At 40.8% G+C, this 24,464-nt stretch overlaps 1 protein-coding gene across 1 annotated transcript in view; it reads left to right on the forward strand.

The window, feature by feature from the left end:
* Nucleotides 1–24,464, forward strand: part of LOC140462774 (cadherin-like protein 26) — a 96,682-nt gene that overhangs the window by 24,032 nt on the left and 48,186 nt on the right. The window contains exons 6-9 of the mRNA XM_072556043.1: nucleotides 378–544; nucleotides 5,442–5,570; nucleotides 16,731–16,916; nucleotides 19,003–19,271. Coding sequence (XP_072412144.1) covers nucleotides 378–544; nucleotides 5,442–5,570; nucleotides 16,731–16,916; nucleotides 19,003–19,271 — 751 coding nt within the window. The remainder of the gene's footprint in view (nucleotides 1–377; nucleotides 545–5,441; nucleotides 5,571–16,730; nucleotides 16,917–19,002; nucleotides 19,272–24,464) is intronic.

The raw sequence follows: 24,464 nt of genomic DNA on the forward strand, positions 1-24,464 counted from the left end.
GAAAAAAGTCCCAGCCTATCCAGCCTTTCTTTATAACTCAAACCTTCCATACCCACCAACATCCTGAGCATACAACGATCACAGCAATTAATTACATGCTAAAAGCATGAAAAGTAACACGTGTGCAAGAAATCTGAGACAAAAGCAAAAATTGCCAAATATGCAACAATATTCAACATCTGAAAGACAGTTGAATTTTTCAGGAGCAACCCAGCAGGAGGAGACAGTCAACCTTGCATCTTCGTGGCCAAATGTTGGTTAAGCTTTTCCAACATCTTCTATTTTAATTAGTATACCTCTTCTTGCCATGTGATTAGGGCAGTAATTATTTCTAGGTTAAAACTTAATTTACTCATATTCCATATTCTATGCTTTAGGAGAAGAAATCTTGAAAGTTGAAGCAAAAGATCCTGATGAGCCAAGGCTTGGGAATGGAAAGGTTTCATATTCAATTGTTTCTCAAAGTCCTGCAATCCCATCAAATGTATTTAATATTAATTCAGAAACTGGATCCATCTTTCTTGAAAAATGCCTGGACTACGAGGTATATATTATGTATGAATCAAAGAACATTATGTAGGAAATTGTTACCTTTCTGAATCATGAAAACATTTAAATTGTAAAAAGAAAATGGGCTGCACAGTGGCTCAGTGGTTAGCAGCGCTGCTTCATGCTACCAGGGACCTGGGTTCAATTCCAGCCTTGGTTGACTGTCTGTCTGTGTGAGTTTGCACATTCTCCCGATGTTCTATGTGGGTCTCTGAATGTTCTGGTTTCCTCCCACAATCCAAAGATGGGCTGGTCAGGTGAATTAGCTATGCTAAATTGTTCATCGTATTAGGTGCATTAATCAGAGGGAAGTAGGTTAGTCTCCAGAGAATCGATTTGGGCTGAAGGGCCTGTTTCCATATTGTAGAGAATCTAATCTAACTTTAATATAAGAAATTGCATGTTAATTAGAAGTTATGCTTTTACTGTAATCACAATCTCAACAGGTCAGCCATGATTTCAATTGAGTAATGTAACAGGCTCAAATGGCAAAATGCTTATGTTCTTTATGCTTAATAAAAGAGTTTATAAATGCCAATGTTAATGATCTAAATATTTGAAGGGATTTAATGTCCCCTCCTGGAGCACGTTGGCAGGTGAGGCACTGACATAAAATGTGATGCCACGATGAAGTGCCATTTGACCTGCAGAAAGACAGGTGTCAGGTGACCTAGCTCCTAAGGAACAATTAAGGGGCTTCTCCAACAGTCACCCATGCCAAATAGCAAGGTAACCATATTGCGACTTAGTTGAGGAGGTGAGAAGGGAACATTCCTGTTTGTCCCGAATGTATTAGATAAGGCTATTCTCAAACTATTTCCTTTCTCTGCATCCTTCATTAATTTCATCCCTGTTCCTCCATCATTCACTCCACTCCTTTTATGCTGAACAGAGCTCCTTCCACCTCTGACTGAGGCCTCCCATCTAGATTCCCTCTGAACTGTCATTTCACAATTACCACATTTATTGTGCTGATACTGGAGACAGAAGGTATTCATGGGTCTGGATACCTAAATTGCTTGGAATCTTCAAATCCTCAGTCTCTGAAAGATAATAAATAAATCAACACTGATATACCAAGGTGTCTTTGTCTGATTACCAAAGTCTATTCATCAGGTTGGCCCAAAAGAGAAAAGCTGAAAACTGGGATATCTGAACAATTTTTAGAAAATTGTCAGTATACTGGGGCTTTTAACAACATTTTGGAGTTCAGGTTGTAAGTTTGCTTGCTGAGCTGGAAAGTTTGTTTTCAGACGTTTCGTCGTCATGCTAGATTACATCATCAGTGAGCCTCTGGTGAAGTGCTGGTGTTATGTGTCTTGGTCTCTTAAGGTGGGTGATATCATTTCCAGTTCTTTTTCTCAGAGGTTGGTAAATGGGGTCAAATTGATGGGTTTCCTGGATGGAATTGCAGTTTGAATTCCCGTGTGTGTCTCTGTTTAGCCTGTCATAGGATGGATGTGTTGTCCCAGTCGAAGTGGTGTCCTTCTTCATTTGTGTGTAAGGATACTAGTGATAGTGGTTCATGTATTTTGGTGGCTAGTTTTCTGCCTGTCCATCCGATGTAGTGTTTGTGACAGTCCTTGCACAGTATTTTGTAAATGACATTCATTTTGCTGGTTGTTTGTATTGGATCCTTTAGGTTAATCAGCTGCTGTTTAAATGTGTTGGTAGGTTTGTGGGCTATCATGATACCTAGGGGTCAGAGCTGTCTGGTAGTAATTTCAAAGATGTTTTTGACGTATAGTAATGTGGCTAGAGTTTCTGGGGGTATTGTGTATGCTTGTTGGGTTTGTTGTTTAGGAATCGGTGGACTGTGTTTATGGGGTACCTATTCTTCTTGAATATGCTGTATAAGTATTTTTCTTCTGCTGCTTGTAGTTCCTGGGTACTGCAATGTGTTGTGGCCCATTTAAATAATGTCCTGATGCAGCTCCATTTGTGGGTGTCGGCATGATTGCTCCTGTAGTTAATATTCGGTCTGTGTGGGTTGCTTTCTAAAGTTCTCCATTAACTGTTTGTTCCACTGTGACATCTAGGAAGGGGAGTCTATTGTTGTTCTCCTCCTCTTTTGTGAAATTTATGCCAGTAAGGATTTGTTGATGATGTTATAGGTTTCTTCTAATTTTAGTTTTGTGATGACAAAAGTGTTATCTGCATAGTGGACCCAAAGTTTTGGTTGGATCATGGGGAGGCTGTTTGAGTCTCTGCATTGCTGCTTCTGCTAAAAAGCCCGATATTGGTGATCCCATGGGTGTTTCATTGATTTGTTTGGAGGTCTTGTCATTGAAGGTGAAGTGGGTAGTGAGGCACAGGTCTATAGCTTTAGGATGCTGTCATTGCTGCTATCTGGTGTTTGTGTCCTTTGTTCGTCCAGGAGTGCGGTCAGGGTTTCTTTTGGCTGCGCTTATGCTAATTGATGTGAATAGGGCTGTTACAGCAAAGGAGACCATTATTTCGTCCTCTTCTATCCCATGGTGCCTTTGGTGTTCAGGAACTCTTGGGTGGAGTGAATGGAGTGGCATGAGTCTTCTACTAGTTATTTCAGTTTTCGGTGGAGTTCCTTAGCTACTCTGTATGTTGGTGTTCCTGGTGGTGAGACTGAGTCTGAGGGGGGCCTCTGGTTTGTGTACTTTAGGTAGCCCATGGAAGGATCAATAAACAAAGCAATTTTGACCCCAGTTACCAACCTCTGAGAAAAAGAACTGGAAATGATATCACCCACCTTAAGAGACCAAGACACATAAATAGAAAGCAGGACATTACACTGGCTTTTCACTGGAGGCTCACTGATGATGTTACCTAGCATGGTGACAAAACATTTGGAGACAAACTTCCAGCTCAGCGAGCAAACTTACCTCAGACTGAGCTACAAATCTTCTCAAAAATTGCAATTTGGAGTTGTCCTGGTAAGCAGAGACAATCAATCATCCTGTCTACAGTTTCCGGAGGGTTGAACAAAACATGGATCTTAGAAAGCAGATACTTTTACATTTTCTGGGATATCTTTTAGGCAATCTTTGGGGTTCAGGGCCTTTGGACTGCCATGCACTCACCTAACAACCTCCCCACAATCCAGATCCTGGCACAAGTCCCTGTGGGCTTGTGGTAATTTTTTATGCCCCTGTCTTTTAGCATAGTTCAAGATTTTTGGTCCTGATCTCCTGCATGAGATGCTCCAGGCATTAAAATACCTCCCTTGAGAAGATGAAAAAAATGAAAACCCAAAGCATGGAAAAGGGAACACCAAGGATGAAATAAATTGAAGCTGAGGAATATCCTCTTCCCTCTTAAAAATTCTAAGAATGCCACAAATCCTGATGCTCTAGTAGCATCCCAACTTTATTTCACATAGTCACTCTTCACTCTGACAGTGAGAGGGCTGAAGTTGTTGAATGGAAGATGTCTCCAATAAGAAATGGTGACAGAATGAGGAGGAGCTGCATTGTGGTGGTAAATTGAGATTGTTTCACCCTCCAGGCTCCTGGGAGCAACACTCATGAAAGGAACCACTGCTTCTGCAAAAATCCTGATCATTCCAGGAAACATGGGAACTGTAGCTGGAGAATCAGAAACATGTAGAATTGATTGGAGGTTAGGGGAGGAGAAGGAACCATTAGCAGAGAAATCCCCTGGTATCCTTGTGAAATCAGCAGACACTCCTTCAGGAACTTCTAAAAGAATTTGGAGGAGAAAGTAGACTCTTCTATTCACGTTCTAGTCCAAAACTGCAATGAGTATCAGTCCCCTCTTTTGGACAACATGTTAGGAGGCTAACTCTATGTATTTTCCTGAGCCATCCATCATTTGGCATGAAGGGGGCAGGATCGGAGGGGAGGTCCTATGTGCTGAGGTGGTAATTGAGAGACTGTTTACTACATTGGAATCCCCAAAAAAGACTGCTTGAGGCTATAGCACTGACAAAAACTTGATTTTGTAGGCATTGGCAGAAACTGAGGAAATTTAAATAAATGGGGTCAAATTGGGGGAGAGGGAAGGCCTAAGGATTATATCCTTTCTACCTATACAACACAGGTCCTCATTACAACTATCTAGCTCAATAATCATATAGCACTGGATGGTCCTGGGAAAACACAGGTGTAGTTTAGAGATAAACGTGGGGTGTGCGACACAGTGGCTCAGTGGTTAGCACTACTGCCTCGCAGTGCTAGGGACCCAGGTTCGATTCCAGCCTCGGGTGACGTTTTTACATTCTCCCTGTGTCTGTGTGAGTTTCGTCTGGGTGCTCTGGTTTCCTCCAAAGATGTGTGGGCCAGGTGAATTGGTTATGCTAAATTGCCCATAGTGATAGATAGATGCATTAGTAGGGAGCAGGTGAATGGGTCTGGGTGGGTTACTCTTCGGAAGGTCAGTGTGGACTTGTTGGGCCAAAGGGCCTGTTTCTGCACCGTAGGGAATCTAATCTATCTATAAATGGGCAGTATTTACTTACAGAAATGAGGGAACAGTCAGCATTACTCCTGCCAGGTAAAAGGAGAAAAAAACAAATCTCTTAGCATCAAGGTTGGCCTGTCCGCATTTGAGCTCATTTTTTTTCCCACTATTTAAGTCAAATTCATTGGGATGGGGTGGGGGAGGAGGGCCCCAAAGGCTAATTGTGGAAGAAGTTCAGTCTAGTGTCCTATATTTATTATGTTTGGATGGTGCTTATATGGTAAATCAATGATAGGGATGAACTCAAAGCATCAAACCTTATACAGCCTTGGAGTTTAAAAAGACTAAGGAGTTTTATGCAAAAGCAAACAAATGCATTCCAACTCATGCAACAGCTGGGCTTGTTACTACTACTTCTTTTATTGATTAAAAGGTTGATGGCTTTTATTTCTACAAATTACATCATGTTTTCTGACTGATTTTTATTTTTGTTTAAGGCCATCAAATCTTACTCTTTAACCATTAAAGCAAGAGATAACGGATTGGAAGTATTGTCCTCCAGGACAGTAGTAGAGATAAATGTGGTCGATGCCAACAATAATCTTCCAGTTTTAACTCAGAAAAGCGTAAGTACTTCTTAACATTGTATCCCTAGTGGGAGCAAGGTGCAAAGGCATTTTTAATCTTGAAGGAGACATGGACTTAAATGTATTGATCTTTCAATTGCAATTGCAACACCACTGTAATGCAACTTCAAAACAAAAACAAAACTGAATGAACTTCAGATGCTGGAAATCAGAAACAAAAACAGAAATTTCTTGAAAAGCTCAGCAGGTCAGATAGCATCTGTGGAGAGAGAAAGCAGAATAAACATGTCATGTCCAGTGACCCTTCTTCAGAACTGATGGTAACTATTTATGCAGAAGATGGGTGAAGGTAGGGGGAGGAGTAAACGATAGGTTGAGATAGAACTCAAAGAGAGAAAAAAACAGTTGGACGGGCAAAGGACTGGATAAAGGTCAGCCTGGGAGAATGAACAGTTGTTAATAGGGACTACTAGTAGCTAACAATGGGTTGTGTATTGTGGCAGCCCATGTGATGACAAGGCCTGCTATGCCAGGGTTGGGGCAAGGATATGGGAGAAGATGCTCAACCCTAACATTATTGAACTCGATATTGAGTCCAGAAGGCTGAAGAGTTCACAAGTGGAAAATGCAATGCTGTTCTTCCATCTTCTGCATTAATATCAGCCTTTTCCGAGCTCCCATTAGTTCTGAAGAAGGGTCAATGGACCCGGAACTTTAATTCTGCTTTCTCTCCACAGATGCTGCCAGACCAGGCAGGATGGTCTTCATCTGAACCAGAGGGGTACCAATATCCTGGGGGGGAAATTCGCTAAAGGTATTGGAATGGGTTTAAACTAATCCAGCAGGGGGATGGGAACCAAAATTGTACAAGTATAGAAAAGGTTGAGAGTAGGGAGGTCCAAAATCAAGTTTCAGGGATGCAAGATGGCACCAGCAAGCAAGAAGTTGGTTTGAAGTGTATCTACTTCAATGCCAGGAGCATCTGGAATAAGGTGGGTGAACTTGCAGCATGGTTTAGTACCTGGGACTTCGATGTTGTGGCTATTTCGGAGACATGATTAGAGCAGGGACAGGAATGGGTTGTTGCAGGTTCCAGGATTTAGATGTTTCAGTAAGAACAGAGAAGATGGTAAAAGAGGGGGAGGTATGGCATTGTTGGTCAAGGACAGTATTACAGTTGCAGAAAGGATGTTTGGGGACTCGTCAACTGAGGTAATATGTGCTGAAGTTAGAAAGAGGAAAGGAGAGGTCACCCTGTTGGGAGTTTTCTATAGGCCTCCGAATAGTTCCAGAGATGTAGAGGAAAGGATAGCAAAGATGATTCTCGATAGGAGTGAGAGAGACAGGGTAATTGTCATGGGGGACTTCAACTATCCAAATATTGACTGGGAACACTATAGTACGATTACTATAGATGGGTCAGTTTTTGTCCAGTGTGTGCAGGAGGGCTTCCTGACACAGTATGTAGACAGGCCAACAAGGAGCGAAGCCACATTAGATTTGGTACTGGGTAATGAGCCCGGCCAGGTGTTAGACTTGGAAGTAGGTGAGCACTTTGGTGATAGCGATCACAATTCTGTTATGTTTACTTTAGTGATAGAAAGGGATAGGTATATACCACTGGGCAAGAGTTACAGCTGGGGGAAAGGCACTTACGATATGATTAGGCAAGATTTAGGAAGCATAGGATGGAGAAGGAAACTGCAGGGGAGCTTATTCAAGGAAAAGCTACTGTGTGTCCTAGATAAGTATGTACCTGTCATGCAGGGAGGAAGCTGTAGAGCGCGGGATCCGTGGTTTATGAAGAAAGTGGAATCTCTGGTCAAGAGGAAGAAGAAGGCTTATGTTAGGATGAAATGTGAAGGCTCAGTTAGGGCACTTGAGGGTTACAAGGTAGCCAGGAAAGACCAAAAGAGAGAGCTCAGAAGAGCCAGGAGGAGACATGAGAAGTTGTTGGCGGATAGGATCAGGGTAAACTCTAAGGCTTTCTATAGGTGTTTAACGAATAAAAGAATGACAAGAGTAAGATTAGGGCCAATCAAGGATAGTAGAGGGAAGTTGTGTGTGGAGTCAGAGGAGATAGGGGAAGCACTAAATGAATATTTTTCAACAGTATTCACTCTAGAAAATGACAATGTTGTCGAGGGGATTACTGAGATACAGGCTACTAGACTAGGTGTGATTGAGGTTCACATGGAGGAGGTATTAGAAATCCTGCAGAGTGTGAAAATAGATAAGTCCCCTGGGCCGGATGGGATTTACCCTAGGATCCTCTGGGAAGCCAGGGAGGAGATTGCTGAGCCTTTGGCATTGATCTTTAAATCGTCGTTGTCTACAGGAATAGTGCCAGAAGACTGGAGGATAGCAAATTTGGTTCCCCTGTTCAAGAAGGGGAATAGATACAATCCTGGTAATTATAGACCAGTGAACCTTACTTCAGTTGTTGGTAACGTGTTGGAAAAGGTTATAAGAAATAGGATTTATAATCATCGAGAAAAGCATAATTTGATTAGGGATAGTCAGCACGGTTTTGTGAAGGGTAGGACGTGCCTGACAAACCTTATTGAGTTCTTTGAGAAGGTAACCAAACAGGTAGATGAGAGTAAACTGGTTGATGTGGTGTATATGGATTTCAGCAAGGTGTTCTATAAGGCAGTTATACAAAATGCAGAGGAATGGGATTGTGGGAGATATAGCACTTTGGATCAGTATTAGGCTTGCCGAAAGAAGACAGAGGGTGGTGGTTGATGGGAAATGTTCATCCTGGAGTCCAGTTACCAGTGGTGTACCGCAAGGGTCGGTGTTGGGTCCACTGATGTTCGTCATTTTTATAAGCGACCTGAATGAGGGTGTAGAAGGGTGGGTTAATAAGTTTGCAGACGACACTATGGTCGGTGGAGTTGTGGATAGTGACAAAGGATGTTGTAGGTTACAGAGAGATATAGATAAGCTGCAGAGCTGGGCTGAGAGGTGGCAAATGGATTTTAATGCGGACAAGAGTGAGTAATTCACTTTGGTCGGAGTAAGCGGAATGCAAAGTACTGGGCTAATGGTAAGATTCTTGGTAGTGTAAATGAGCAGAGAGATGTCTGTGTCCATGTACACAGATCCTTGAAAGTTGCCACCCAGGTTGATAGGGTTGTTAAGAAGGCATACAGTGTTTTAGCTTTTATTAATAGAGGGATCGAGTTCCGGAACCATGAGGTTATGCTACAGCTGTACAAAACTCAAGTGCAGCCGCACTTGGAGTATTGTGTACAGTTCTGGTCACTGCATTATAAGAAGGATGTGGAAGCTTTGGAAAGGGTGCAGAGGAGATTTACTAGGATGTTGCCTGGTATGGAGAGAACATCTTACGATGAAAGGCTGAGGGACTTGAGGCTGTTTTCGTTAGAGAAAAGAAGATTGAGAGGTGACTTAATAGAAACATATAAGATAATAAGAGGGTTAGGTAGGGTGGACAGGGAGAGCCTTTTTCCAAGTATGGTGATGGCGAGCATGATGGGGCATAGCTTTAAATTGAGGGGTGATAGATATAGGACAGATGTCAGAGGTAGTTTCTTTACTCCGAGAGTAGTAAAGGGTATGGAATGCTTTGCCTGCAATGGTAGTAGATTCGCCAACTTTAAGTACATTTAAATTGTCATTGGACAAGCATATGAACGTACATGGAATAGTGTAGGTTAGATGGGCTTCAGATTGGTATGATAGGCGCTATATCGAGGGCTGAAGGGCCTGTACTGCGCTGTAATGTTCGATGTTCTATAGACCTGCTGGTTTTGTCCAACAATTTCTATTTTTGTTTCTGATGCAACTACTTTTGAGTTTATGGAATGCATATGTCTTCAGGTTACACTGACTGAAGTTAGGAATTGAATAATTGCAGGTGGGCAAGGATATAATGTTGCAATTATAAGTCTGATGGTTTTACCTTTATAGTCTCCAAATGCCTTTTGTGAGAGCCAAAGAAAGTTCCCAGCCTACGTTCAGTGTTGCATCATTAATTTCATCTCTCTTGCTCTGCCAGAAAGTACCTCCTGTGGTCAGCCATGTCCTTTCACATTTTCCAGCTGCCACCCAATTTCAATTCTTGAGTACTTCCTTTCTACCATATGCTTTTTACATCACAGTGCTTTTCCAGTCCTCAGATAGAAGCAAAATTTTTTACCTTGAAACTCAAAAACTGTCCCTGTCATTTCTCTCTCTCACACACACACACACACACACACACACTCTCTCTGTCTGTCTGTCTGTCTCTCTCTCTCTCTCTCTCACTGCTGCGCCACACACTGCAGCAGTTGTATGTCTCAGTGTGGCTGTGCATATCTTCAAATCTGATACAAATGCCATGACAATATCATAAATCATTCCATTTTTATTTTATGGGTTGAAATAATTCCAAGTCAATCTCAATCACTCCATTTGACCTACCACTTGCCTCAACTATATCAGATGGATGCAGAAATGCCATCAATGCTTCTAGTGTGCATACAGACACCATTCAAAACATCTCCTTCAATAGCTCATGCACTAGTCTCTATCGTAAGCATACTGCACATACACCTCGGTGTGATGAAACACAGTCTTTAAAATTAACCACTTGTATGGTCAGGTGATATGTGATCACTTTGAGTCACTTTTTTGTTCCTTTTGGAAACCATTTCATTCCATACAAGTCCCAGATCTCAGATGATAAGCATCAAAAATCAATAGTCCATATTTCATAATGCAACAGCTAAAAGTGTTTGGAGCTGGCTCTGAAGAGGAAGACTTCAACATCCACAGCATCATTGACATACTGCTGTGAGATTGGCACAAAAAAGGAGAGAGTTGAAGAAGACAGGGACACAGTCGAGAAAAGTTGCATTAGACAAGGGCCAATGTTATAATAGGCATCACCCACTTCAGGAATTTAGACACAGAAACTTTCTTGAAGGACAATACTTTCCGTACTGGGTTTGTCCTGTCAGCTGATGGCTGATATTTGCAGCCTCTGGAAGTCTTTCTCTTGACCTGGCAGACACATGTTAGAATAACTGTGACAATCAATGCTACCCTTAATTTATTATTTCAGGTTCCTTTCTTGTACTAAAGGAAACATGTCACAATCCATTGTACAAAAGGACTCATGACATATAATGAGTGAATGATGATGGCAGACATCATTGTGACAACAGCCAGAAGATGTAGGAACTTGGATTATGTGGAAATATTTAAAAAAAAACTTAACATATGGATACCATTGGTGAATTGCAATTTTTTGATCTTACATTTCCTATTGCTTCTACTTGCCATATCTTAGTGCCTTCACTTGGGGGAGATAGACGTATGGGGTGCTGTAGTGCTGTATTTGCTTTAATTGTTTTTTTTAGCTGCATGGATCACCAAGGTCAACACACAGCAACAACCTCTGGAAGCGGAGGCCAGTGCATTGGAATGCCGACTGACATGGATCCTCCAACCCATTGTCTGTTCGTGTGGTCACACAATGTAGAGGAACACTGGTAAAGGGGCACAGTTTGGTGACAGTGACCATGAAACTACTGGATTTTCATAAAAATCCACTTGGTACATTGACATCTTTTAATGGTCTTGAGTACATGCGATTGACAATATAATCAATAGCTAGGCATTCATACGCCACTGAAGGTCATGTGCAACAGATGATATTATATTATGTAAGCTGCTAGTTCAGTATACCCCTAACTTAACAAGCTAGGAGATCAATCCTGTTTTAATAAAGAGTGCAGAAACAGCACCGGGCATACCTAAAAAATTAGGTGTCAAATGGTAAAGCTTTAATACGGGACTACATCATTCTGCTCCGACTTTCCCTATATGATAGAAAGAGCTAAGATATTCAAAAGAGAATCAGATCAAAACTCTGCATTTCCTGCCACATCTCATTGATAATGTTGATGGATTGAGCATTGAACTAAAGACAGAGGCTCAACCATCAATGATAGGCATCAATGCAAAATATGTAGCTGAAGCATTTGCCACCCAAAAGTGCTAAGTAGATGATTCATTTTGGCCTTCACTTGAGGGTTCAGCATAACTTTCTGACAATAGAAGTGAAGACTTGTGTTGCACATATAGCAATGTCTTGAAATGATCTGTTACAGTACAGCTACAACACTGGCATTTACCTATCAAAATTATTCATACATGTGCTGGCCACAAAAAGCTGGACAAGTCTAATCTTGGTAAATGCCACCATCAATCTAACTTTGATCATCAGTAAATCAATGAAAGGGATCATCAACAAGTGTAATCAAGCAGCACTTACTTAGTAATGGCCTGCGCACAGGTGGTCAGTTTTGGTTCAGCCATGGTATCCAGCTCCTCTCCTGAATGAACACTCATTGTACAAAAATCGATAAAAGAACTGAATTCTAGAGGTGAAGTGAGTGAGAGTGCCCTTGACATCAAGGCAACACTTGACTGAATTTGGTATCAAGAATTCTTTGGTGCTGGTTCTGCAATTGTTCATGTTATATATAAATGGTTTGGAAGAGGAGACTGAGTATAATGTTTCCAAGTTTGCTGATGACACTAAATTGAGTGGAAAGGCAAACTGTGCAGAGAATGTGGAAGGTCTGCAGAGAGATTTATATAGGTTAAGTGAGTGGGCTAGGGTCTGGCAGATGAGTACAATGTTGCTAAATGTGAGGTTATCTACTTTGCAAGTAAAAATAGTAGGTCAGAGTATTATTTAAATGGTGAAAGATTGCAGCATGCTATTATGCAGAGGGACTTAGGAGCGTTCATTCATGAATTGCAAAAAGTTGATTTGCAGGTGCAACAGGCAAATCAACTTAAGAGCTGGGAGGTTCTGCTGCAATTGTACAAGGTGTTGGTGAGGCCGCACCTGAAGGATTGTGCGCAGTTGTGGTCTCCTTACTTGGGGAAGAATATACTGGCTTTGGAAGTGGTGCAAAGGAGGTTCACCGGGTTGATTCTGGAAAAGAGGGGGTTACCCTATGAGGAGAGGTTGAGCTGCCTGGGACTGTACTCACTAGAACTTAGAAAAAGGAGAGAGGATCTTATAGAAATATGTAAAATTATTAAAGGAATAGATAAGATAGAGGCAGAAAAGTTGTTTCAACTGGTGGGTGAGACTAGAACTCAGGGACATGGCCTCAAGATTAGTGAGAGATGAGAAGGGACTGCTTTTCCCAGAGAATAATGAATCTATGAAATTATCTGTCCAAGGAAGAAATACAGGCAGCTTCATTAAAAATATTCAAGACACAGTTGGATGGTAGGTCTATTAAGGGTTATGGGAATAATGCAGATAGGTGGAGCTGAGATAATGGATAGATCAGCCACGATCTTAATGAATGGTGTAACAGGCTTGACAGGCCAAATGGTCTACTCCTGCTTCTATTACTTTGAAAATGTTGCTATTCTTTCATTCTCGCTGGGTCAAAATTCAGAACTCCCTTTCTAAGAGTACAATGGGGGTACCGACACCACTTGACTGCAAAACCTCAAGAAGAAATCTTGTCATCACCTTCTCCCGGCTAATCAATAATAGGCAGCAAATGGTGGTTTCCCCAGTGACCCCCTCATCCCATGAAAGGCAAAAAAAGGTTGCTCAAATGTTACCCACATTGCGCAGATGTTTTTGTCTGATGCACTTTGAGAGATCCTGTTAAAGTTGTCCCATTGCATGCATTCAGAGCCATAATGAAAATAATGTGACCTGATCATTGTTATATGAGCTTCTTCCTCTCCACGATAACAAGTACTGAAGAGTGCAGCTAGCATATCCAGTACCTTGCTTTGTTTCTGATACATCTTTCAGATTCTATTTCTCAACAATAACCTTTGTTGTTCAGCAACTGTGTGTTAGCTGAGTATAACTTTGAGAAGATTTAGCTCCAAACTCGCTGCATCTCTAGCCTTCAATGAATCCATCTGCTTACTTGTGTTGAGTGACTCACAAGGTGAATATGCGACTAACTGTTTAGGCATGAGTGATGGTGCATACTGAATACTGTATATGGTCAGTCTGCCCAATCAGCATGTATTTCCTGTGATTGTTGCTGTATATGTGAAAATCAGACCTGAAAGATAGAGGAAAGGATATTATTTAGTCATGGCAAAGTAGCATTCTTGACAGGTGCACTATTCAGCCATTTTGTTATGCCATCATTGATAAAACAATGGTAGAGATATTTCAGTGCTTTTGGCAATTATCTGCCAGTGCCCTCTTTTTCTATCTCTGACAGAGGAGACCACCTGATGAAGGAGCAGCGCTCCCAAAGCTAGTGCTTCCAATTAAACCTGTTGGATATAACCTGGTGTTGTGTGATTTTTTTAACTTTGTACACCCCAATCCAACACCGGCACCTCCAGATCACGAGGAGAAGAATGCAATTATCTCTGTAGTCTCTTCCTTTGGTTTTCTGGTACTCCCCAGCAATTTCCCTGTCTTAAAAAAAAATGCAAGTGAGACAAGACAGGCTATTTATCCACTGGATAAAAGTGCATTTGTTGGGGATCCATCACATTTTGTTAGGGGATTCGTGTGTGAGTAGCAACTGTGGATGCGTAAATGATGAGGCAGTGATGTGTATACAAAGTGGGAGTTAGGTGTTACTGGACTTTGAGGAGAATGAGTGAAGTAATGAAATAAGCTAATAAGAGTGAATAGAGGACACAAACTACAAAGATGCCTTATATTTGCTTTTCTTCATTGGTTAAGCCAAACTGTTTTCTACATTGAACTCCACGCTGTGTGCAACAGTACTGCTATTGACTGCCTCAACAACCTTAATTCAGTTGTGATTATAGATTCTGACCCAATGATTTGACTTTCAAATTGCAGCCCCTGTAAAAGTACAAGACCTCTCTGTGTAGATCACAGCAGCTTGACCAAACTTTAGAAGTGACCACCTTTTATTTAATAGCATGTTTGAGATTGACTGATATTTCAAAGAAAAATAAACCTGAATGTTGTAAGCTGTTTTTCAAAGTTAAGAATAACTGTTAACATCTCCTGACATGTCAGGCCTTGTCATCTATCAGGACCTGATGAAACAGTCAATCATATTACAAAGCTAAAAATCACACAACACCAGATTATAGTCCAACAGGTTTAATTGGAAGCACTAGCTTTCAGAGTGCTGCTCCTTCATCAGGTAAAGGAGTGGCGCTCTGAAAGCTAGTGTTTCCAATTAAACCTGTTGGACTATAACCTGGTGTTGTGTGATTTTTAACTTTGTACACCCCAGTCCAACACCAGCACATCCAAATCAATATTACAAAGCTGTACAGCTCTTTCAATTCACTTTGACTAATTAAAACACCTGCTGGGATGCAAACGTTAATTGAGTGAGTTTTAATGAATTATTTTCTGTTTCAATCATTTGATAAGATAAAAGCACAGTTGGAATTAAAAAGCAGTGTGAACAATTCTAATCATTAGCAACTGAAAATAGGCCAATATGAACAATGAAAATCCTGAAGGCTAGTTTTAAGTCTAGCGATGGGATATCTCAATGGAGTTGTACAACTGATTGTGAGGGCATTGGATCAGATGAGGGATTATATTGTAAAGTCCTGGTTGATCAAAGACAGAAGCAGATGCTCTTGAAGCTCATGAAAGGTTGATGGCAGTTTTTAACTCACTGGTTCATTTATAAAAAAAAAGACCCTTTATTGGGTATTTTCGGTTCAGGGAATCTTTAAAGGACAATAAAGTTCTGACAATAAAGCACGAAGTCCACTCCTAAAAAAGGGTCCAAAAGTTTTGATAACATTTTTCAGGCTGCTGTTGATGCCACATGAGTAGATTGCCGTTAACGAGCTATGTTGAGCCACTGTTAACTGACTACTCACTTGCATTAATGCATACAATTGCTTGAGTCTAAATTGAAGGTATGTATATGAATATTTGTAATCTGGAGTTGACATGTGACAGTGCAATCCGATACTCATTTGTTATCTCATGCCAGTTTTTAAGGAATAGGAAACTATTCTAAATAGATTTGCCTCAAATTTCCCAAGCATAGTAAACTATTGGACAAGGGAACATCTTACTTACATGGGTTGTGGTGGTGGAAATTACCAATCATTCAACAATTACTTTCCGATTAATAGCAACTCCAAAGTGAAGATTAATGTTTCCTGTGAAAATTGCCGTGGATTTGTACAATAATACATAGTGGACAACAGTATTACCAGTATGTAACAGCCAGTAACTCCTCAGCACAATGGAGAGCCTTGGGTGTTGGATTGTACTATCGATTCTGAATTGATATTTGATCAGGCATAGTTCTGTACAGAAGACCATTCATCAGTGTCCAAGTCATACTTACAAATTTAATTGTATTAATGAGATTTTATGACAGTTTAACTTGTCACCAACAATATAAAGTTTGAGAGCAGAAGTTAAAAAAGTTATTAAGGACTGAATGCACCACTACAGGTAAAATGCCAGGGCAATTTAAGAATGTTTCCACTAGCAGTCTGGAAACTTTGACATACAATAGAATCTTACAGCATTCTGTCCAATATGCCGTGTGTTCATGGCCATATATTTAGCTCCCTTTGAAGTATTTATTCAGTTCCTGCTTGGAAATTATAAATTCATTATCATTATCACTTGAGGCAGTAAATTCCAGATCATAACTCACTGCATGAATAAGTTCTTCTCATTACATCACTGCATCTTTTACTAATTATTTAAATCGTGAATTCAACCTCATGCCACTGGAACCAGTTTCTTTTTATTTACAACATAAAAGCACTCCACGATTTTGGAAACCTCTAATTAATATGCTCCTAACTTTCTGCACGCTAAACAAAATAATTTCAGCTTTACTAGTTTTGCCATATAATCGAAATCCCTCACCTCAGATACCATTTTACTTAAGCTCCGCTTTAGCAGGACTGTTTTGCTAGTATGCTGTGCCTCCACTTATGAGACAAGTATTCACTGTGCTTAATTAACAGCACTATCAATGTATCCTGCCATCTTCAAAGATTTCTGAATGCAAACCCTTAGGTCACCCTGTTTTTGCAGTTCCCTTTAAAATTGATATGTTTATTTTATATATTACAAATTTATATGAAAACAAAGCTGATATTATTTCAGGTCAATGTGCCATGTTTGGTATAACTGAGAAGAGTGTTGCAAATTTCCTCTTCTTAAATAAATACAGCAATGTTATCATCTGTTTTCCATAGGTTTCAGCTAATATCAATGAGACTGACAATAATGTGGTAATACTGCGAATAAGTGTTACGGATAAAGATACTCCTCATACACCAGCCTGGAGAGCAAAATACACGATAGTACAAGGGAATGAAGATGAAAATTACAAGATTGAAACAGATCCAGAAACAAATGATGGAATGTTATTTCTAATAAAGGTATGGCATTTTAACTTGAGAGTATTGATTTAATCTTTACTGGAGTATATGGGCTTTTGAAAAGAAAATGGAGGTAAACAAGCCACCGTTTATCTGTATCTTTACAGACATAAATATTTTATTTGTATTTTCTATATTGCTGTTGTATGTTTTACTGTTCTTCCTGCAGTTTTAGATTTATTATTTTCAGTATGCCAATTTCATAATGAGTGATTTAAATCTCGGTTGGCGCCTCTTACAATTTAGTGGAAATCCAGATCTGAACTTTGCAGTCAGATTTGTAACTTTTTTCCTCAAATCCATGTCCAGAGGCATCATAGCTCTTTCAAATGCTATACCCATCCTGTTGATTGATTTGCAATCAGGGCCAAGAGTTCTCCCACTATGTTTTACTTTATTAATCCAGAAACACTAATATCAGTAGCAGTTCCTCAATTTTTTCTTGCATTATTTAACTATTTAACTGGCAACTAACTCAGAAAATTATTGATCCCAATTGACCAAGAACTGATTCTAGTAAATTTAGAGGCTGAAATATTTTGTGGATCGCTGAATCTGAACTTTAGACTTGAATTTCCAGTAAGTTCAGGCTTGAGTCCCCTTTGAGGGCACCTTTCAAATTCATAATCATCTGCCACCTAAAAGAGCAGGATGCATAGGGAACACCACCATCTTCAAACCACTCAGCATCTTGACTTAGAAATATATTGCTTCAGTGTTGATGGGTCAAAATCCTGGAATTCCCTTCCTAACAGCACTGTTGGAGTACCTGCACTAAATGGTTTTCACAAATCCAAAAGACAACTCGCCACTCCCTTAGTAAGGGCAACTAGAATGGGCAATAAATACTGGCCCAGCCAGTGACACCCACATCCCACATGCAAATTTAGAAAGTTGCCTGCTTTAGAAGGAATGACGTTCTTGTGAAGGACATTCAAAAGATGAAAGGTCCTAGAGTTCAAACGAACGTAAAGACTGCGCATAATCAAGAACGGAATCAAAGTGAACAGTCCTCATGGAACAGATATACTTGTCTTCCAAAGCTGAAGAGAATGCATTCTGGATGAATAGTGAACCCCTGAGAGCAATTTCTGAAAGCAGATATTGTGAACAAATAGAGTAGAGGCAAATGTAATTATATAAATGAATGCATAGCTGTTAATAACAGGGAGAAAGCTTGCAGGGAGATGTTTTATATGGTGTTTCATTCTTAAACGGCTCATGCTGAGGAATGTATTGGAATCCACCCACTATGATAATACCATGAATCAGGAAATCAACTCTGGATCTCAAAGGCGACAGGCATATCAGACTCTCCTCATACTGGTTTTCCTTTACCACACCAAACAAAGCAGTCCCTTCATATCTCAATCTAAAAGAAAGGAAAAAGGCAGCAAGTACACCTCGGGGTGACCATGAATCCAATTAGTCCATACAATAGAATGAGAATAGTGAGGAATCCCTACACAATATGGTGGAAGCAGTGGGCATTGCTTTCTCTTACAATACACACAGCTATGTGAAAATGGCAAGTTGATCAGTAGATTAATTAAAATACCGGCACCACTCCAAGATTTGTGACAAATATTAGGGTTGGTACGGTGGCACAGTGGCTCAATGGTTAGCACTGCTGCCTCACAGTGGCAGGGACTTGGATTTGGTCCCAGCCTTGGATAATTGTCTGTGTGGAGTTTGCATGTTCTCCCCATATTTGTGTGGGTTTCTGCTGGGTGCTCTGGTTTCCTCCCTGAGTTCTAGGATATGCAAGTTAGGTGGATTGGCCATGCTAAATTACCCGTAATGTTTTAGTATGTGTAGTCAGGTGTGTTAGCCAAGGGAAATGCAGGGTCTGTGTGGGATGCTCTTTGGAGGATTGGCATGAATGTGTTGGGCTGAATGGCCTGTTTCCACACTGTGGGGATTCTATACAACAATCTATATACAACTCATAAACATGTTGAATTTTCAGTCAATATGCTAAAAGCAGAAAATAATTAACCCAATCTAACAGCTTTAGAATAATTGAAACATTTCTAAGCTATTTAAAGTAGTATTCAAATTGATTATATTGTTTTTACTTTTGCAGTCTTTGGATTATGAGGCTAATCCTCAGAGTAATATTAAGATAACAGTTGAAAATGAAGAACCTTTTGCTACATGCCCACCACTGAGCAGGAGAGATTCCAACAAATTGTCAGAAATCTCTGCAGTTATAACAGTGAAGGACAAGAATGACCCTCCTGTGTTCACCCCTCCAGTATTATTTGTTCGGGAGACTGAAGGTCAGAAGCCTGGAAAGATAGTGGGAAGATTTAATGCGACCGATACTGATAAATTCTTTAAGCATTCGATCAGGTAAAGGAAAGTCTTGAACATAAGAGAACATATACCATGACTTCTCACATTTATATCCTAATTATTTATTTTTGTCAAAACTTTATTAAATTACATTTTTATTGGATACAATCTAAGTCCATTGCTTCATCTGCGACTGCATGACATTTGGAGGTTTATCTCCAACCATTGGGATAGAATGATCTATGGGTATAGTCCCTGTCCGATAATGTTTCCATATGATTTGACTACAAAGAAACAAAATGGATAAATTGAATGCAGAATCTGGTCTGACCTTTTGATCAATTAATGATAAATTACAAACTAACAGAAAGCTTTGAAATAATGTTATACTAAATCCATCAACTCTTTCCACAAGCACTCTTGGAAATAGTTCAAAATTGCTGTTAATGTAATGGTAAGGAACGTCAGGCTGCATGTAAGGTAGACTATTGATTCACCACTGCCCCTTTTGTATTATGTGCCAGGTCCAAATTTTACTTCAATACAAACAATGAATAAATTCCCTTAGTACTAAGTCCTATTTTACCAAGGTTTACCATATGACATATTTATACATTTTCCTTCAAACAACTACAGCTTTATTGAAATGTAGATTTGTGAAATAAGTGCAGAAAATTCTGCAAGTATATAAGCTACTAACCTCAGTTAAAGAGAGAAGACAGATTATGATGTTTTTGTATATATAATATTGATCTAAATTGTTTGCTTATGCTGTTGTTGATAATTCCTTCCAGGAGTTTGCTGATGAATGGAAAGTATCCTTTTTAAATTACATTAACAAGTTTTCTAAATCTAACTCATAAAACAGGATAGAGATGACCAAACCACACAATAATTAGCTGAATTAAATTTATTCTGTACTTTAGGCATCCTAGGCAACATTCTACATTGTTAAGCAGAGGCCTGTGCCATGCAAATACATGTATAGTTTGACTCTGAGCGATATTATAACTGAAGCAGCATGGTGGCTCAGTGGTTAGCACTGCTGCCTCACAGCACTAGGGGCCCAGGTTCGATTCCAGCTTTGGGGGACTGTCTGTGTGGAGTTTGCACATTCTCCCCGTGTCTGCGTGGGTTTCCTCCGGGTGCTCTAGTTTCCTCCCACAGTCCAAAGATGCGCAGGTCAGGTGAATTGGCCATTTTAAATTGCCCATTGTGTTAGGTGCAGTAGTCAGAGGGAAATGGGTCTGGGTGGGTTACTCTTCAGAGGGGCGGTGTGAACTTGTTAGGTCGAAGGGCCTGTTTCCATACTGTAGAGAATCTAATCTAATAACTCTGGGAGGAGATTTTCTCAGTTGTCTGCTCTTCTTAATGTCATAACCAGAAATGTGCAACATTTCAGCTATCTCTCTTTTTTTGCTGTTTCCTGTGTAATTAATATTTTAAATGTACTATGGTTCAGTGCATGGATAGCTTTTCACTGATCTGCCACTGGCAGATATTGCTTTAGGCACAGGGAGGCTGTAAAGGAGCCTCCATGTACAATAGAAACACTCTGCACCATGGTCAAATCTTTTCTGTCTAATTTCATTGCCATTAATACTCGCCCTACAAACACCACAGTAACGTGGGTGTTTCTCAGAATTAAATTTCACTTGTAAATATTTCACATTGCATTAGTTTCACTTTATTCCTGTATGCTTCATGATTTATTCAAATTAGCTTTACCCGAGATTTAAAAATATTGGCATCGCCCATGGTTGGCACACATTGTTGGTTATCATGATTTGGAGACGTCGGTGTTGAACTGGGGTGGACAAAGTTAAAAATCACACAACATCAGGTTATAGTCCAACACGAGCTTTCGGAGCACTGCTCCTTCATCAAGTGTTTGTCAACCACGTGATGAAGCAGCGGTGCTCCGAAAGCTAGTGCTTCCAATTAAACCTGTTGGACTATACCCTGATGTTGTGTGACTTTTAACATTGTTGGTTATAGGAGAGTTAAAGGACTTTTAGAATCATAGAGCCATAGAGATGTACAGCATGGAAACAGAGCCTTCGGTCCAACCTGTCCATGCCAACCAGATATCCCAACCTTTCTAGTTCCACCTGCCAGCACCCGGCCCATGTCCCTCCAAACTCTTCCGATTCATATACCCACCCAAATGCCTCTTAAACGTTGCAATTGTACCAGCCTCCACCACATCCTCTGCCAGCTCATTCCATAACTGTACTACCCTCTGTGTGAAGAAGTTGCCCCTTAAGTATCTTTATATTTTTCCCCTCTCACCCTAAACCTATGCCCTCTAGTTCTGGACTCCCCGACCCCAGGGAAAAGACTTTGCCTATTTACCCTATCCATGCCCCTCATAATTTTGTAAACCTCTATAAAGATGAGATTTAAATCACCCCTCAGCCACCGACGCTCCAGGGAAAACAGCGCCAGCCTGTTCAGCGTCTCCCTTTATCTCTCTTCTCCAACCCTGGCCAAATCTTTTCTGAACCCTTTCAAGTTTCACAACATCTTTCTGATAGGAAGGAGACCAGAATTGTATGTAATATTTCAACAGTGGCCTAACCAATGACTTTTATTTTATTGTGGAAGAAATAATCTTGTATCTTTTCTCTTTTTTTTTTAACTGAATTTTCATATTCGTCTCCATTTCTTACTCAGATATGGCTGATCATGTAAGCTCAGCTGGCCCTCTCCTTTATGCAATGTCCCATACCACTCTTGGCAGAGATAATTGAAACATTGGCAATGAAGTAAAAGCTCTGTTTGGAATCCAACAGCCAGCACCAAAATGGACACAGATTTGAACAAATGCTGATGCTTTAAGGCCTCTCATTTTCATAAATAACAAAATGGAAGTATAACACAGGAAAAGGCACTTTGGCCCTCCATGCCCTAACTGAACTAAAAACAAAAGCCTTCTGCTCTTATTTGGTCTGTATCGCTCTATTCCCTCCCTATTCATGTAACTGTCCAAATGCCTATTAAATGTCGCCAATGTGCCTGCTCCCACCACCTCTTCTGGAAGTGTGTTCTAGGCTTGTACCAGTCTGTGTGAAAATCTTCCCTCACACCTCTCTCTTAAACTTTCCCCCTTTCACTTTTAACCTGTGCCCCCTTGTGATTGAAACTTCAGCCCTGGGAAAAAAGCCTCTGACTATCCACCCTATCTATGCTTCTTATAATTTTGTAAACCTCTCACAAGTCTCCTCCCAGTTGTTGCCTTTCCTGTGGAAACAATCCTAGTCTTTTTAACCTTTCCTCATAGTTAATGCCCTTGAGACCAGGCAACTTAGTGAACCTCTGCACACTCTCCAAAGCTTTCACATCCTTCTGATACTGTGGCAACCAAAACTGCACACAATACTCTAAATGCAGCCTAACAAGGGTTTTATATAGCTACAACATGGTCTGTCAACTCTTGTACTCTATGCCCTGGCCGATGAAGGCAAGCATGCCATATGCTTTCTTAATCACCTTGGCCACTTATAGGTAACTGTGGACCCACACTCCCAGGTCCATCTGTATGTTAATGTTCCTAAGGGTTCTGCCATTTACTGCATAATTTACCTTAAGATATGACTCCTAAAATGCACCACCTCACATATGTCTGGATTAAACTCCATCTGTCATTTCTATGCCCAAGCTTACGTAAGGTGGAGGAAGCAAGGATCTAGCACAGCTTTAGAGGATTACAGGCTTGCTCGAAAGGAGCTCAGAAATGGACTGAGGAGAGCCAAGAGGGGGGCATGAAAAAGGCTTGGCAGGAAGGATTAGGGTGAACCTAAGAGCATTTTACTCCTATTTGAGGAATAAGGGAATGGTCAGGGAGAAGGTAGGGCCGATCAGGGATAGATGAGGGAACTTGTGTATGGAGTCTGAGCAGATGGAGGAAGCCCTAAATGAGCTTTTTGCTTCGGTTTTCACCAAGGAAAGGGAACTTGTTGTAAATGAAAACTTTGAGGAGCTGGGATATAATCTTGACCAGATCAAGATTGATGAAATTGATGTGCTAGAAATTTTGGAAAACATTAAGATCGATAAGTCCCCAGGGTCAGACCAGATTTATCCCAGGCTGCTCCGGGAAGCGAGAAAGGAGGTTGCTAAGGCGCTGGCGAGGATATTTGCCTCCTCACTCTCCACGGGAGTTGTACCGGGGGATTGGAAGGGGTCAAATGTTGTTCCTCTTTTCAAGAAGGGTAATAGGGAAATCCCTGGCATTTATAGACCAATCAGTCTTACGTCTGTGGTCAGCAAAGTTTTAGAAAGAATTCTGAGGGATAGGATTTATGACTATTTGGCAAAGCATAGTGTGATTAAAAGCAGTCAGTATGGCTTTGTGAGGGGCAGGTCATGCCTCACAAATCTTATTGAGTTCTTTGAGGAGGTGTCAAGACAGGTCGACGATGGTAGAGCAGTGGATGTGGTGCATATGGATTTCAGCAAGGCATTTGTTAAGGTTCCCCATGGTCGGCTCATTCATAAAGTCAGGAAATATGGGATACAGGGAGATTTGGCTATCTGGATTCAGAATTGGCTGGCTGACAGAAGGCAGAGAGCGGTTGTAGATGGAAAGTATTCTGCCTGGAGGGCAGTATTGAGTGGGGTCCCACAGGGCTCTGTTCTTGGGCCTCTGCTCTTTGTAGTTTTTATAAATGGCTTGGATGATGAGGTTGAGGGGTGGGTTAGTAAATTTGCAGATGACACAAAGGTTGGAGGTGTCATCGATAGCATAGAGGGCTACTGCAGGCTACAGCGCGGCATAGACAGGATGCAGAGCTGGGCTGAGAAATGGCAGATGGAGTTCAACCTGGATAAATACAAAGAGATGCATTTTGGAAGGTCGAACTCGAATGCTGAATATTGGATTAAAGACAGGATTCTTGGCAGTGTGGAGGAACAGAGGGATCTGGGTGTGCAAGTACATAGATCCCTCAAAGTTGCCACCCAAGTGGATTGGGTTGTTAAGAAAGCATATGGTGTTTTTGGCTTTCATTAACAGGGGATTGAGTTTAAGAGCCGCGAGGTTTTGCTGCAGCTCTGCAAGTTCCTGGTGAGACCACACTTGGAATATTGTGTCCAGTTCTGGTTGCTCTACTATAGGAAAGATGCAGAGGCTTTGGATAGGATGCAAAGAAGATTTACCAGGGTTCTGCCTGGACTGGAGGGCTGCCTTATGAAGAAAGGTTGAATAAGCTCGGACTCTTCTCTCTGGAGAGAAGGAGGAAGAGAGGA

Source organism: Chiloscyllium punctatum, chromosome 37 (genome assembly GCF_047496795.1).
Source record: "Chiloscyllium punctatum isolate Juve2018m chromosome 37, sChiPun1.3, whole genome shotgun sequence".
NCBI lineage: Eukaryota > Metazoa > Chordata > Chondrichthyes > Orectolobiformes > Hemiscylliidae > Chiloscyllium > Chiloscyllium punctatum.